Source organism: Hemiscyllium ocellatum, chromosome 28 (genome assembly GCF_020745735.1).
Source record: "Hemiscyllium ocellatum isolate sHemOce1 chromosome 28, sHemOce1.pat.X.cur, whole genome shotgun sequence".
In the NCBI taxonomy this organism is placed as follows: Eukaryota; Metazoa; Chordata; class Chondrichthyes; order Orectolobiformes; family Hemiscylliidae; genus Hemiscyllium; species Hemiscyllium ocellatum.
Genome location: NC_083428.1, coordinates 32,158,992 through 32,176,352, shown reverse-complemented (window position 1 = coordinate 32,176,352; position 17,361 = coordinate 32,158,992). Strand labels below are relative to the sequence as shown.

The following is a 17,361-nucleotide window of genomic DNA, read 5'->3' as shown; positions in this document are numbered from 1 at the left end:
TCCTCAACTCCCCTCCTCCCACCTCATCCCAGGTCCAACCCTCCAACTCGGCACCGCCCTCTTGTACTAACCCACCTGTCCATCTTCCTTCCCATCTATCTGCTCCACCCTCCTCTCTGACCTATCACCATCAACCCCCACTTGCGTGTACCTATCGCCTTCCAAATGACCTTCGCCCAGCCCCACCTCCTCCTACTTATCTCTCAGCCCCCTTAAACCTTCCCCCCCACATTCTTGATGAAGGGCTTATGCTCGAAGCGGCAACTCTCCTGCTCTTTGGATGCTGCCTGACCTGCTGTGCTTTCCACATTTTTTGACTTTGATCTCCAGCATCTGCAGTACTCACTTTCTCTTCGGAATTAGTGAGTCAAAAGATGAATTACTCATTGAAGATTTCCCAGCCTCTGATATGCTCTTGTAGTCACAATGTTTTAATGGCTGGTCCAGTTCAGGTTCTGGTCAGTCATAACCTTCAGGATTATTAGTCCAGACTCCTGGATTATCAGCGTAACACACGACGATATTGCAGCCTTGTGCAAAGCAATTAGTCCATGTTGCTTTTACTTATGGGATGATTAACTGTGTAATGACAGGGGTTGGTTAATTCACTTGGTTGGATGGCTGGTTTGCAACGCAGAGAGACCCATGGGTTCAATTCCTGTACTGGTCTGACTGCCTCAACTGTGCCCCTCACTTGAGGCATGGTGACCCTCAGGTTAAAATCCCTACCAATCATCTCTGTCTAATGAGTGAGCAGCCTGGGACTATGGTGACTTCACTGTGTTTCCATAATTTTATGTCAATTTTGTGCTCTTTATTTCCTAACAGGGCTGAACAAATTGCCAAAGCTGAAATTACTCAGAAAGCTTCATCCAGTTCATCAAGTGGAGCACGGGCAGAATTCTGGAAAATGCGTGGCCTGAGAGGTGCAAAGAAAAACATCAGGAAGAGCAGAGATGACCTTTCCGCCTTGACTATTCAGGGCAAATATCCCCCCTATGAAAGGGTCATTCTGAGAGAAGGTACAAACATACAGAGTGTTGCTGGAACAAGGTCTAAGATTTTTTTTTACATGACTTAGCAAGTGTCAAGAGTTAACTGTGGGGGATTCAATCATTTAAAAGAACCATAAAGCCCAATGATGCATGAGCTTCAGAGACCTCCTGCTGAAAAAGAGTGGAGATGGGGCAGGAGAGAGAAAAGAGAGAGTGTGTGCTTCAGAGAGAGACACACACAGATACACTGAGAGCAGAAAGAGGAGGAATTAAATTCAAGAGCAGGAGAGAGACACAAAGACAAATGTAAAGGAATAGCAATAGATAGCAGAGAATAGAAATGGAAAAGACGTTGCCAGAGAGACATGCAGAGAAAGGTAGGGAAAAGGAAGAAAGGGTTATTGAGAGTTATAGAGTGTGTAAATTATGAATTTCACAGTGAGAAAGGATTTGGAAATCTATTACAACCAACATACCTAAATCCTTGGAGGCAACAGGACAAGGTGGAACAACGTTATTTAATGTAGGAACATAGGAGTAAGAGAAAGTCATTCAGCCCCTCAAACATTATGGGGATAAGGCAAGAACAGGATACTGCTTGAGGATAATCAGCCATGATCATAATGAATGGTGGTGCTGGCTCGAACGGAAGAATGGCCTACTCCTGAACCTATTGTCTATTGTGTATCTATTGTGTACTCCATATTCCAGATGATCACTGATCAACAACCTCAATACCGTTTTCCCACACTATACCATATTCTGATCTCTGGATGTCATTAGTAACTAGACATCAATCAATCTCTATCTTGAGCTTGCTCAATGACTGAGCTTCCTCAGACCTCAGGAAGACAGAATTCTGAAAATTCCCCACCCTCTGGCTCTGAGTGGAAAAATCCTCCTCAACTCAGTCTGAAAAGACCAGCCCCTCATTCTGAGTCTGCGTTCCTTGGTTGTAGACACCCAGCCAGTGAAAATATTTCTTTTACATCTACCATGTCTATACTGTTGAAAATTTTGTAAGTTTTAATAAGGTCATTTCTCATTCATCTAACCTGTAGAGAACATACCTTCTCAGGAATTAGTTTGGTGAACCTCAACTCCATTCTCTCAATGGCACGTCTATGCTTTCTTTGATAAAGGATCAAAACTCATAGTACTCCAGGTACTCTCACCTGGATCCTATGCAACTGATGCAAGACATCTTCACTTTTGTATTCAAATTCTCTGATACTTATGGCCAGCATTGTGTTTGCCTTCCTAAAGAAAAGCATATGGGATCCCTAGCTTTATAACTAGATAGATTTTGGTATACACAAGCAAGGAAACTTTTTAAAATCCATGGTCAGGTCTCATCTATTCAATTCTGGGTACTACAGTTTAAAGAAAAAGGCCTTAGAAGGAGTTCAGAGGAGATTTACCACAATAAGAGAGGAGGGACTTAAACTATGTGGAGAGACTAAAGAAGCTGGGATTATTCTTACTACAGAAAGTTTAAGGGAAAATTTGGTAGAGATTTTCAAAATCTTGAAGTATTTATTAGTAATTTACTAGAATTACTTGAATGGTTGCCAACCCAACAACACAGATTTTACAAAATTGACAAAAACAGAGGGGAGGCGAAAGTGAGGATTGCAGATGCTGGAGATCAGCGTCAAGATTAGAGTGGTGCTGGAAAAGCACAGCAGGTCAGGCAGCATCCGAGGAGCAGAAAAATCGACATTTCAGGCAGGAGCCCTTCATCAGGAACGGGGTTTTATTAAAAGAGAGAGGAGATGAGCATTTGTTTCCACAGTATATTGTGATGATCTGTAATACACTCCCCCTGTAAGAGTGATGGAGGCAGACTCAATAGAACATAGAAGGAGGAGGAGATTGTTCAGCTCTTCAACCTGACTTCCCCATTCTAAATCACTGTGAATGATCTATGTCAATGCCATTTTTCCATGCTATCCTTAACATCCTTCTTTCAACTATTCTGTCTATCCAATTAGAATTTTATAAGCTTTGAACTTTGGAAAAAGAATTGAATAAATACTTGAAAATGAAAATTCTGAATGTCTCAGAACAATAGCAGGGGAAATGGAAGAAATTGGATCTCTCAGTGGAGGGTGGCTCAGAGGTTAGCACTGTTGCTTCACAGCACTGGGAACCCAGGTTCAAGTCCACCTTTGGGCAACTCTCTGTGTGGAGTTTGCACATTTGCCCTGTATCTGCATGATTTCCTCCCAAAAATGTGCAGATTAGGTGGATTGGCTATGGGAAAATGCAGGTTTAAAAGGATAAGGTAGAGATCTGGGTCTTGGTGGGATATTCTTTGGAGGGTCAGTGTCGGCTGATTGGCCTGCTTCCACACTGTATTTTATCTCTGGCATACGCATAATCATCCAAATGGCCTCTTTCTCTTCTGTATGTATTCATGTACACAATACCAGATGAACTCCCTTGACAATATTAACCCCTTTACAGTATCAGTTCTCTGACAGTCTTAAATGCCCAATAGATCAGGTATTTGATAGTATCAAGTCCTCTACAGTCTCAGATTGGTGACAACTTTAGTGCTCACAATCTATTTGGCCTCTCTCTATATATATAGTTTTATGTGATCCTCAAAACGTATTTCCTTTGACATTGAAATTTGGTTGGTGCAGGGGCAGAAATCTGGAAATTGAAACAGCTGATATGGAAATGACATTTGGGGTTGTTGTATATCGAACCAACAATGATAACATCAGTTCGTGTATTCGCTGATTCACCAATTATGTTTCTCTTGATAATTTATCTATTTTCATCCATCATGGGTCATGCCAGTGACTTGAACTCCTACTCTAGTACAGTACTGAGGGAATACTACACTGCTGGATGATTTATTTGGAAGGTTTAACAGATCACACCTGTACTTTGGTGGATGCAGAACATCCTGTAGCTCAATTCATAGAAGGGAAATGGAGTTCTCCAGATATTCTGACCAAATACTTATCCATAAAATGTTACGAAAATAGGGGATTTTTCTCATTTCTGTAGAGACCTTATTGTGCATAAACTAGCTGCCATACAAATACCACTTTTAAAAGTGTTCAATTGATTATGAAGTCTTTTGCGATATCCTAAAGTTGTGGAAAATTCGATACAAGATACAGGTTTTTTTTCTAATCACATCTCTTTGAAATGTCTGACAGCCTTTGAATATAACAAATTCATTATAATGCACTATCGTGTTATTGTGGGCAAATGCTACCTCCATTTTGTGCAAACAACTATTGGTTGAATGTCTAGTTAATGTACTTTCGGTGGTATTGGATGAGGAAGGCCAGGGTCTAGAGAACTCTATGCTTTTCTTTGAATAGCATCGTGAGGTCTTAAACATCCACCTGAGGCACTGAAGCAATCAGCCAGGGTTTCCAGTTTAACATGCCATCTCAAGGACAGAGAGTTGATATGAACAAGACTCTGGGTTGCCTCATTTTGGTGCAGACAAAACTAAACTGTGGTGAACACCAATTCTAAACGGCTATTATATTCACTAAACAAAGATGTATTTTTTTCTGAAGTGCAAAACATTATATTATTTATTAATCGACATTGCTTTAATAAACAAATGTCTTTGTTACAGCCCCTTATAAAAGGCCTGTTGTGATTCTTGGACCAATTTCTGACATTGCTACTCAGAGACTGGCCAGCGATCTGCCTGACCAGTTCGAACTTGCCCGTGAGTATTCATGGTACTCTGGCTTCAGTCATATGGCAAAATAGTCAGTGGTGGGTTGGTTGGTTTTAGGGCACAAGCTCAGTTGGATAGGTGCCATCTTGCATTTACACCTTCATGTTCATTCAGGTGTTCACCAATCCCAGAACCATGAGATGAGAAAAAAAAGTGTTAGTTATTTGAAAATTAACCAATAATCGGGATTGTGCAATCAAAAAGGCACTCCCTGCCCAAGGGAGACTTTTGCTAGTCATGTCTATCTCTCTCTCTCTCTCTCATTTGACAAACATAGAAACTAGCAGATAGGAAAAAATAAACAATTTTATTAACCCTCTCTCAAATCGTGATCCTGGAGCAGAATGATTAGATGCTTATTTTCTTCCTGTAACCACGTAATTACCTGAAAGAGGAAATAAACAGAGATAAAATACTAGAGAGCCACAAAGGGGGAAAAAATTTGGGAAATTCATCTCCAATCCCCTTAGGTAATCAAAATAAGTCCGTGGCATCACATTAGCCATGCTTATGGGAATTGGTAAATTGCGAACCTTTTATAAAATGTGACATCTGTTGTAATGTAAATCATTTTCTGTATCCAGATAGAGTATCAGCAAATATCTGACAAGCTGACAATGTAGTTTTACTGCTCTCTGGGAAAGGAGGGGCTACTCAACATTGACCTTATTCTCAGCCTTGCAAAGTTTAAATGCACAATCTCTGGTTTTCCCCAATCTTTCAAGCAGAAATAATCAATCAAATGCTGCCCTTTTGTTACTTTATACACTCTTATCAGGTCACCTGTAAGTCAATCTAATCTATAAATCTCCATAACAGTAATTTATGATTTTTCAGATGAGATTTATTCACATGCCTCTCAGAATTTTTACCAAAACTGCCGTGTCGTTCACCGTGCGAGAGAAACAGAACTGAACTCAGCCAATATAATGTAACCAATGACCTGGACAAGGAAAGGATAGTATCCTTCAATGTGTGTTCAATGGTTCTATTATAACCTAGTACTCTGCTTTATTTGGCTGTGACTGCTCTGTATTGGTCATGAACCCAGAGTGATCTGCACACAATATCCATACCCTTTTCTAAAAGAAGTGCAACATATTGTAGATGCTGTAAATTTGAAATAGAAATGCTGGAAATGTCAGCAGGTCTGGCAGCATCTGTGATGAGAGAAAAAGTGTTCATATTTCATGTCATTACTTTGTCCTTTAGATAACTTATTTTCTTCCTTGACTAGATTAGATTAGATTAGATTAGATTACTTACAGTGTGGAAACAGGCCCTTCGGCCCAACAAGTCCACACCAACCCGCCGAAGCGCAACCCACCCATACCCCTACATATACCCCTTACCTAACACTACGGGCAATTTTAGCATGGTCAATTCACCTGACCCGCACATCTTTGGACTGTGGGAGGAAACCGGAGCACCCGGAGGAAACCCACGCAGACACGGGGAGAACGTGCAAACTCCACACAGTCAGTCGCCTGAGGCGGGAATTGAACCCAGGTCCCTGGCGCTGTGAGGCAGCAGTGCTAACCACTGTGCCACCGTGCCGCCCACTACTTTCAATATTCCTCATAAATGGTAATAAGCATATTTAGTATTCATCTTCCCTACTTATTCCCCACTGAAATTGTCTACTTTGAATGCCATTTGCCACTATTTGGCCCATATCTCCAGTGTATCTCCATATCTTTGCAAGAGACTATTGCCTTTACAATAGTTTGTTGACTTTACAGACCGAAAAATTAAGATATTCCTCAGTGAGAGCGTTTTCAATTTGTGCATGACAAACGTGCTTCAATTTGAAAAATAAAGACCCTTTCCCAAGGTAACCTAATGTGTTTATCATCTTGGCTAAAGGTTATTGTTTGATTATTTTCAAACATATCCTGAACTAAACAGCTCTGAAATAACAAAGTATAATGCTTTCTTGCATTTACATATACTAACATCACATCCTCAGGATGTCCTGAAGCATGACAGGTTCACTTAGTTAGATTCCAAATGTAGTCAGGTTTTCAAGGAGGCTGATGTGGTTGACAAACTGTATGCAAAAAGATCCAACAGTAGCTTTTAAGATCAATGACCAGGTTATTTATTTGCATTCATCATTGCATTATGATTGACATGGATATTCTGAGTTCTCACTAATCTTGACAATGTGTCCATTCTAGAAATGGTACAGAGGAATTCTGAAGAAGTAGGATCATCCTCTGTCATCAAACTTGAAACTGTACGGCTAATTGCTCAAAAGGTGAGATGAGCTTGGTTGATTTTGTAATGGTTAATCGTTGTTTATTCAAATTTTTAACAAGCAAATAATAGCTCTTTAGGTTAATTTGGCACATTTGGACCAATACAGACCAGGAAAATCCCAGGTTTAGTATCTGACGTGGGTTCATTGATCTTCATTCTAGCAGAGGTTGGGATATTGCTTCAGAGTTAGAAAGGGAGCAAAATGCAACACAGTAATCAATCCATTATACACAAATGTGGACATTAGTAAGCACAAAGAGAAATATTTGCTCTTGTGAAGGAGTCCATAACAAGGGAACACAAGGTCACATTCAAGCGAGGCTGTTCAGCAGTGACGAGTTCTTCACACAATGCATCATGGAAATATGGTACTGTCCCTCAAAATCACTGTTAACACTAAGGGAGTGGAGACATTTGAAAATTCAAACCTTATTCTTTAATTTTTGTGAGGCAGGCATATTAAAGATTTCAGAAGCAAGTCAAGGGGTTGGGGTTCAGTCATGTCTATTTGAATGGTGGACCAGACTCGAAGGATGACAGTATTGCCTACAGTTGAATACTTTGTTATGCTGACTCTTTATGCTCACATTTACATTAGAGCCTCAGACACTGGAGGGTCATCAATGCACACGGAAGTGGAGCCTATCCAGGATTTAGGAGAGAGAAGGAGCAGGAGAATAATTAATTAAATAGACCAATTTATTGACCAAATAGACAAAGTATTGGAGTGACTCTCAATGATAAATATAATTTCAATTCAATTCACAGAACAAACATGGCCTGCTGGATATCACGCCTTCCGCCATAGAGCGACTAAATTACGTCAAGTGGTACCCGATTGTGGTATTCTTTAATCCAGAGAACAAACAGGAAGTGAAAGCCATGAGGCAGCACCTCTACCCTCAGTCAAGGAAAAGCTCCAAGAGTCTCTACAATCAAGCTGTAAAGCTGAGGAAATACTGGTCTCACCTCTTTACAAGTAAACACTTCTGCTTCCAGTACATGAGATATTTTGGTGACATAATTTCTCAACAGCTTCCCAACAATGATTATTATTGACTTATTGTTGCATTTTGTTACCTTAGCTCTGAAGTGGTTTGTATAAAAATGCCTCTGAACACATTTCACAGAATGTGGTGACTGGATTTATCCAATCTGTGTTAATAAGAATTCCATCTTGAGAATTGATCTATCTCATTAGCAAAATACTGCAGCCAAATGTCCTGCCATTGCTGTCTACAGTAATTACATTTAATTTAGTGCGCTTCAGGAAGTCAGATAATTACACGAGGTAAAATGGATGTGCTGATAGGGTTGGATTAAGGCTGGGTGGAGGCTTACATGGCGCATAGAGCAGCTGGGCCAAATGGTCTGTTTCCCAGGTAGACATTCCCTGTAATTTCGACTTTCAGATTATGTATCAAGGGATTTCCAACAGCTTTGAGGAATTGAACTGACCAGAGGCATCTGCAGGAGATGAGGGGAGGCCAGCAACTTGCATCTGGGAATGGTTAGTTAAAGTCAGTAGACCCCACCCATCTCTACAAGCTTTACGTATTTTCCAACCAACCTGCTCAAAGATGTTCTTACACACCGATGGAGTTGCTGGGACTTGAACTCAGGTCTCCTGGCCCTCTCAGAGATGATATGAGCATGATTCTGGCTCCTATTTAGCCAATTTCAGCTATATTGAAAAAGCTGATGACAATGTTCTTTTTCTTTTGCTGACAAGTTGCAGATTGAAGTGTTAAAGCAGCTGAACTCATACTCAGTCTCCAACATGTGAAAAGGGAGAATTAATTCCAATACCCTTGTTAACATCAGATGATAGATTTTATTTCACCTGCTGATGGGGCTGAGGAGTGAGGGGCTTTGTTAAATTCAACGTGCAGCCTGCCCACTGCCAGCCTGCCTGTGCCCCATTGCAATGTTACCAAGGTTGGGCAACATCCACCTCCCAGCCCTGCCAGTGGATGAACTGAGACCATTAAATAGTCAATTGATTCCTACTTAAGGGCCTGATCCCACTGCTATGAGGAATTAACAATAGGTTGGAGCGGCCCAACACAGTCTGGCCGGGCTGGCAATGGACACAGTTATCCATTCCTGGGCTCATTGAAGAGACTTCACAAGGTTTGACCCCAGATTGCCTTTCCCCAAATTGGCTTCTCAAACTCTAGTGCCCCCACCTACTTTATTTTCTGCCTTGGGACCCTTCAACCACATGGCATCAACATTGATTTCACTAGTTTCCAAATTTCCCCTCATCCACCTCATGCCAGAACCAATGCTCCATCTCGGCACTGCCCTGTTGAACTGTCCTACCCGTCCATCTTCGTTCCCACCATCCACTCCACCTTCCCCACTGACCTATCACAATTACCTCCTACCTATACCCACCTATTGCCTTCCCACCTACCATTCCCCCAGCCCTAGCCCCCTATTTATCTCTTATCCCCCTTTCCCCTTCCACATTCCTGATGAAGGGCTTATGTCTGAAATGTCGACTCTTCTCCTCCTCGGATACAGCCTGACCTGCTGTGCTTTTCCAGTGTCACCCTTTTCAACTCTGACTCTTCTGCAGTCCTCACTTTCACCCAGTGACATCTCCAAATCTTGATTTAACATTGCATGTCTGTCCTGAAGCACTGGAGTATTTTGTTGACCTTTGGTTGGCAGCTCTCTGAGGTTGGATGTCTGTCCTGATGGTTGGAAACTCTGCCTCCTGTGCAGTAGTAATGGCTGTGAGCTATTAGGCATTCCCATTGATGATTTCCTTCCTGTCCTTTTAACCAGGGGATAGCAAGTTTGGTGCGCCATGTAATTCAGCCCCATATATTTCAGGGAATTACATTTATTCATCTATGATAACTGAAGAGGCATCAGCTATGAGCAGGGATAATAGATTTTCTGTGGTTGTGTCTCTTTGAATACAGCTCTCATCGAAGAGTTGACAGAGATATAAGAAGATATATGACTAGATAGAGATATGTTAGGCCATGGAGGAGATGAGAGCACATGTTCTTCATATAAAGAGTGATTTTCAGACTCAATGGGCTAGATAGGTTACCATTGCTCATATACTCCTCTGTGTTTCTCTATGTTTCTATTAACTGTTGTCACGGGTTGGCAGGACTGGTTTTAGGGTGTTTGAGAAACAGTTGCTTTTATCGAAGAATGAGATACCTGTTTTACCTGCAGTTTCGCAGATTGTCCCAGACGCACCTCAAATACATGAAGGTCCAACTTGATGCAGACAATGTGGTCAGTCCGTCTATTGGCCAGCTTCCAGTCTGCTTAACACTCTCCACAGCAGAACTGCACTAATGCACTGCAGTGAATTTACATTGCTGTTTTCCTTTGTTCCTATAATTATTAGGCAGCGACTAGTCACAGCCACATCCCTCATAATGGGTTTGTCAACTAAAATGCAAAGGATTGTTTTATGACATTCTGTTGACAGCCTCCTTAGCAATGAATGTGGATGGGACTTGTCTTGGTTACAGTCCTACAACCATTACTCTGGCAGATGATAACCTCTCTCTCCTTTACCAAGTGACTTCTACAGAGCCATTCAACATTTGTGCAAATTCCTAGTTTGTTCCTATTCAAATACAAGTCCAAACAGAGTGGTGAACCAATCTGAATAGCTTTTTGGATGAGTACATTCTTCAATTTTATGTACTTTATTCACAGGTACAATAAGTCTGAATTCTGGTTCTAGTGCCTGGTATGAAGCTTTGAAAGCAACAATTAAGGAGCAGCAGACTCAGGCTGTGTGGTTTCCTGAAGAAAAAGTAATTATATTTTCTTTTTGAATATTCCAGTTGAGTTATTCCATGCAACAAACTCCAAATGTTATCAGCTCACAGTATGTTCCCACCTCATGTGGAAGGTGTCATTGAAGATGGCATATCATTAGCTTCTCAATGAGTCAGGCAGTAAGTACACCACCTGAAGAGATTCTGAGCCAAAAATGATTAGAAAGGTCTGAGATTTTGTTCTGAGTGAGTTGACCTCCTGGTGTCCTGGTGAAAAATCTTCTCTCAAACAGCATTGTCAAATTGGAGCTAGTTTATGGGGATTCTTTTGCAAACAATTTTGTTGTTAATCTGTCAAATAAATATTGTTGTAACACACTTAATCCACTCCATTTTATGGTATACGGCTCCAATGATGTCGGCCTTAGAATGGGTGAGGCTGGTGATTAAGTATTGCCTGTAGGAGCAGCAGTGTAATGAAGAATAATGGAACAATGAGGATGAAATTTTGCCACATTGCTAAGGCAAATCTGAATACTTAGATTAGATTAGACTTACAGTGTGGAAACAGGCCCCTCGGCCCAACAAGTCCACACCGACCCGCCGAAGCGCAACCCACCCACACCCCCACATCCACCCCTTACCTAACACTACAGGCAATTTAGCTTGGCCAATTCACCTGACCCGCACATCTTTGGACTGTGGGAGGAAACCGGAGCACCCAGAGGAAACCCACGCAGACACGGGGAGAACGTGCAAACTCCACACAGTCAGTCGCCTGAGTCGGGAATTGAACCCGGGTCTACAGGCGCTGTGAGGCAGCAGTGCTAACCACTGTGCCACCGTGCACTTACTTAGATCTTTGTATTAAACTAATGGGAGAAGTGTCTGTGATAAGGTCAATAGTAAGTAGCAAGTTAAACAGGACAATAGGAACAAAAAAGGAAAGACTTGCATTTATGTATACTTGTAATTTTCGCAACCATTAGACATCTCAAAGCAATTTATTATCAATACAGTATTGTTGTAATGTAGGAAACATGGCAACCAATTTGTGCACAACAAACTCCTGCACAAACAGCAGTAGAATGAAGATTACATAGTCTGTTTTATTTTGTCATGTAAGTTGAGGGATAAATATTGGCTAGGTGAGTGGGAATAAACATCCATCCAGCTCTTTTACATCCACCGGAGCAGATGGATAGAGCCCTAGTTTAAAGTCTCATACAAATAAGGGTTTATCTGACAATGCAGCACTCCTTCGGTGCAGGAGTGTAAGTCTAAATTTATTTCTGGGAGACTCAAGTACAATTTGAACTCAGAACCTTGTGATATCGATGCGAGAGTGCAAACATCTGAGCCGTGGCTGACACCATAAGGAGTAGAATTAGAGTTAAAGGACCAAGCAGCCTTTCCTTATTCTGTACTTTCTTTCAGTCTGACGAAACAGACACTGAAAACCTGGAACTGCTGAACCGAGCGACCAGCATGAGTATGGATTATCTGAGCTGTGATGAGAGCAGAGCAAACAGCGATTACGAGGACACAGACGCAGAAGGTGGAGCTTACACTGATAATGAATTGGATGACACACTCGATGAGCCTGCAATCATTAGATCTTCTGAACCAATCAGGAACGAACCATCCCACATCTCCAATGAAGCAACCCAGGAAGCACCAAAGACCTACTCACAGGTAAGTGAAGTGATAGATGCAGTCTTAAATCATGCTTAAAAGATGCTTAAATCAGAAAAGGGTAACTGTGGGTCCAACAGAACTCTCCACAACTTCTAGATTTGAAGGCCTGAATCCTAGGATTGTAAAAGAATTGGATGCACTGGTTATAGTCTTCCAAAATTCCTTAGACTCTGGGAAGTTTCCAGTGGATTGGAAAATCACAATTGTAACTTCTCTATTGAGGAAAAAAGAGAGACAGGAAAGCAGGAAACTGTAGGCTAGTTAACCTAACATCTGTTGTGGGAAAATACTGGAATCTATTCATAGGAAATCGTAGCAAAACATTTAGATCACAATACCATCAATCGGAATCAACATAATTTTGAGAACAGGAAATCAATGTTTGGTAAATAAAGCAACAAGTTGGATGGATAAAGGAGAATTAGGAGAAGCTGTGTACTGTACAGGTTGAAGATTGTGGGGGTGGGAGTGATATATTATTTAGAACAAATTCAACTGTTCACAATTTAATAATAACTTGGAAAAAGTGGCAGACTGTACTATAGTCAAAGTTAGGAAAACAAATTATGAGGAGGAACAAATTGTCTGCAGGGAAATATAGAAAGGTTATGTAATTGAGGAAAACTTTAGCAGATAGACTACAATGTTAGGAAACATAGCTTTTTAATAAGTGAGGCAATCAAGGGTTATGGGGAAAAGGCAGCAAAGTGGAGTTGAGAGTTACCAAATCAGCCCCGATCTCATTGAATGGGGGAGAAAACTCAATGGGGCAAGCAGCTTATTGCTCCTAGCACTTATTGTTTTAAACATGTACACTTTGGCGGGAAGAATAGGAAATCAGAATATTTAAATTGCAAGAACAATGCGGTTGACTCTTAAATACCCTCTGGGCAATTAGGGAGGGGTAATAAATGCTGCCCTAGGCTGCAACGGCCTCATCCGTGAATGAATGAAAAAAACTACATAATGCTGCAGTACAGAGGGATCTGGCAAATTGGCAAGCAGGTGTGGAGGGAATTACAAAAGTAAATGGAATGTTGGCTCTTACACAAGGAGATAGAGTTGCTACAAGCTGCACAGGGCTTTGGTGAGACACACCTACTGTAACTGTGTACAATTTTTGTCTACTTACTTGCCTATTTGAGACCAAGACGAGGGGCAATGTTACCTCTCAGAGGATTGCTAGCGTCCAAAGGGAGCAGTGGAGGCTGAGTCATTAATTATATTGAAGGCAGAGTTAGACAGTCTTTTGATGCTCAAGTGAATCGAAATTTATGGAGGCAGGCAGGAAAGTAGAGCTACGCCCACGTCACTCATGATCGTTTTGAATGGTGGGCCAGGCTTGATGGGCTGAATGGTGGACTCCTGCTGCTATTTGTTTTTATGAGGGGGTGAGATAGCTTAGTTTGCGATGCAGAGTGATGCTAGCAGCTTGGGTTCAATTCTCATGTTGGCTGAGTTTACCATGAGGACTCTCCTTCTCAACCTCTCCCCTCACCCAAGGCACAATGATGCTCAGGGTAAACATCACTATTTGTCTCTTTCTAATAAGAGAGCAGCTCTTTGATCTGGTAAGTCTATGACAACTTTACCTTTTAGTTTCTTACGACCTTGAAATTTAGAACAGTAACTGGAATCATATGGTGATCAAGCCAGTCATTTTTTCATTTGAAAAGTCAAATACAAAATTCCTAAAGGTAATGTTTTGCCCAACAGATGGGGAAATAGAAGCACAGGATTATAACAACCCTCTCTGGATCTATTAATAGAAGTATAAACAGTCTCCAACCAGTCTCAGTGGGAACAACTTCCTGAACTGTGGCACAAGAGCAGTACCAGAGTAACATTATCAATTAACAGTGTTTAGAAAAATCAGACCAAAGGGAATGAGAGGTATAATTGTGTATAGTAGTATATACAACATTGTGACAGTGCACAACTCTGTATTCTACCCGCCACAGTTATCGGGCAACTGGTCCTGATTTTTCATTTCAAAATAAAATGAAGGACCTTTTTTCTTCAAGCTTAGTTTTAATATTAAATGTGGGAAGCCAACTTCAGCATTGCACTTTTCCACAACTCAAACTATAGAAATACTCAATGTAAACCTTTGTGAAAGTTGTTGTATTGAACCACTTGGGTTTGTTTGTTTGTTCCCTAGATCCAGCCTCAGGGTCAGTACAGGGATCCTCACTTCACAAGGTGAGTATTGATGGGGAATCTCTCTTATGGCCATTTCATTACAGTAGCCTTCTGTGCACACATTCCAACAGACCACATGGTTTTTGCACCATGAAACTGTAATTCTCCATTAGGCTAATGTGAGAGCACAACTCTCACCAGATTTCTTTAATATGAGAAACATCTAGAATTCAAGGTATAACAAAAGAGGGAGGAATATTGAAATTTTCATGGAGATGACAGCTCATTAAACTGTTGCAATATGAGACCTGGAAATGTGAGATTTACTGTTCATTATGAGTGTACATCTTACATTTTGATAAGTTGTTAATGGGTGTTTCATTTTAGAGAGATACAATGCCATATCAGGAGTTAAACATTAGAGCTGAGCCCCTGACTACCCATGAACAAAGGTGCTGCAGATTTCCCAGGTCACACACTTAAACACATTTGCAAGCTTTTAATAATTCTAATTCTAATTCTAAAATTCTAAACCTGATCACAGTTCTTCAGTCAAGCCTCTTTCTGATTTCTTCAGCTGAACTCCAATTTGCCCATTGGTTAATGTTTGTTATGTGTAAATCCCAAGTTTACAAATAAAGAATTGGCAACCTCCTCCCAACTCCAAATCCAGTCTTAGTAGTGCTTATTGCCTTTGATGAGAAGGAACGTGGAGATAGTTGTTTGGGGAGGGGTTTAAAGAACGATTCTACAGTGTTGAGTCAGTCAGTTCAGAACTTCATTCATTCAGAGTCAAACAACTCCATTCAAGTCCCCTACATGACCACATAATCTAGGCTAACATCAGGACAACACTGAATATTGTATCAGTGGAGGTGCCATCTCCTTCGGGACGGCACAGTGGTTAGCATTGCCGCCTCACAGCACCAGGGACACAGGTTCAATTCCAGCTTTGGGCAACTATCCATGTGGAATTTGCACATTCTCCCCGTGTCTCTGTGGGTTTCCTCCGGTTTCCTCCCACAATCCAAAAATGTGCAGATTAGGTGAAGTGGCTGTGCTAAATTACCCAGGTTAGATTAGGTGCATTAGTCAGTGGTAAATCTGGGGAATGGGTTTGCACGGGATACACTTCAGAGGGTCGGTGTGGACTTGTTGGGCTGACGGGCCTATATCCACACTGGAGGGATTCTGTGAGAAGGTAAAATGGGCTCCTCCATGTGGACTTCCATGGCACCATTTGAAAAACAGCAGAAAGTGTCTTATTTCTCAACCAAGCATCAAAAACTTCACAAAATAGTTTGGTGACTGTTATGCATTCACATTTGGCAGTTTCTTGGTTTCAGAATCTTCTTCCTTTAATTGGAGTTGGCCCACCCTACCCAATACCTAATTGTTACAGTTAGACAATAGAAATATATTTTGGCAGGATCTATTTGTGATGTAGATCAAATTAACTTTGTCTTTGTCTGTCAGGAGACTGGGTGAGATGAAGCTTGATGAAACATAAAGAGCAACGAATAGAATTAATAGTTTTGTTGGTACTACTCAATTCACTGTAATATAAAACATCATTGTTGTGGTTCTGTTCACCGAGCTGGGAATTTGTGTTGCAGACGTTTCGTCCCCTGTCTAGGTGACATCCTCAGTGCTTGGGAGCCTCCTGTGAAGCGCTTCTGTGATCTTTCCTCCGGCATTTGTAGTGGTTTGTCTCTGCCGCTTCCAGTTGTCAGTTCCAGCTGTCCATTGCAGTGGCCGGTATATTGGGTCCAGGTCGATGTGCTTATAGATTGAATCTGTGGATGAGTGCCATGCCTCTAGGAATTCCCTGGCTGTTCTCTGTTTGGCTTGTCCTATAATAGTAGTGTTGTTCCAGTCGAATTCATGTTGCTTGTCATCTGCGTACAGTTTCCAGTTCACTTCTTTGGACAACTTGCCAAAAATTCCAGAGAATGACTGTTGGGAAAAAGCAAAAACAAATTAACTGATCATTCTCTAATTTTGTTTGTTGGGTTTTGCTACTTCAAATTGACTGCTTGAAGTCACCACATTTCAAGGTAATTCACTGGATTTTATAGTATGATATGTGAATGCAGGCTATTAATTTGGATAGGTGTTGAACATCTCTATTATTCTCTTTAAAAGATTGGATAGACAGGATCTCAATGCAATCACGTCCAGGCGAGATCTAATCTACAGTTCGGATGAAGATGATGATGACGATGAATGGAATGGTCCAGCCACTGAGTTATAACCAAGCCCCATCAAACAACTCATCTTGCAATGGAACAGTGTTGAAACAAACAGAGGACAGTTCTACTGCTCTAAGCAGTAACTAAATTTGTTTTTAACTCTTTCATAAATGATTTATTTTAAACAAACATGACGTTGTTACAATAATTCCCATTTCTCAGTAATTAGAAAAAAGGCAAATGCTTTGACATACATGAGCTTCTGAAACACTGAATTACTGTGTCATTCAGTATGGTATGGGACTCCATGTTTCCATTCAATCCTTGGTCTGTGAAATTAACGGCATACTGTGAAGTGATTTTAGGGCTGTTCTTGGAATCATGCCCTACCTCTTCCCAAGTCCAGGAGGACAAATCTGTCGAGGCTTCTGTTCTGTAGTTATTCAGCAGCTCCTGATGGAAGGTACTTGTGTCGATGTCACTTCCACTCTGTTGATTTCATGGACCAAAAAATTAAACCTGAGACTCTCTGAATCTTGTTCTTCTTAATAGAATCATCCTCATAAGACTTTTCGTCCACATTTTTATCA

General features: G+C 41.1%; 1 protein-coding gene across 2 annotated transcripts in view; it reads left to right on the top strand.

The window, feature by feature from the left end:
• LOC132828926 (tight junction protein ZO-3-like) overlaps positions 1–16,960 on the top strand; it is an 88,688-nt gene extending 71,728 nt beyond the window's left edge. For both annotated transcript variants that reach the window (XM_060846130.1, XM_060846129.1), the window contains 8 exons: positions 829–1,022; positions 4,609–4,704; positions 6,897–6,976; positions 7,747–7,957; positions 10,675–10,775; positions 12,177–12,434; positions 14,599–14,639; positions 16,725–16,960. In XM_060846130.1, the coding sequence (XP_060702113.1) occupies positions 829–1,022; positions 4,609–4,704; positions 6,897–6,976; positions 7,747–7,957; positions 10,675–10,775; positions 12,177–12,434; positions 14,599–14,639; positions 16,725–16,833 (1,090 nt within the window). In that variant the 3' untranslated portion in view covers positions 16,834–16,960. The remainder of the gene's footprint in view (positions 1–828; positions 1,023–4,608; positions 4,705–6,896; positions 6,977–7,746; positions 7,958–10,674; positions 10,776–12,176; positions 12,435–14,598; positions 14,640–16,724) is intronic.
• Positions 16,961–17,361: the final 401 nt, after the last annotated feature.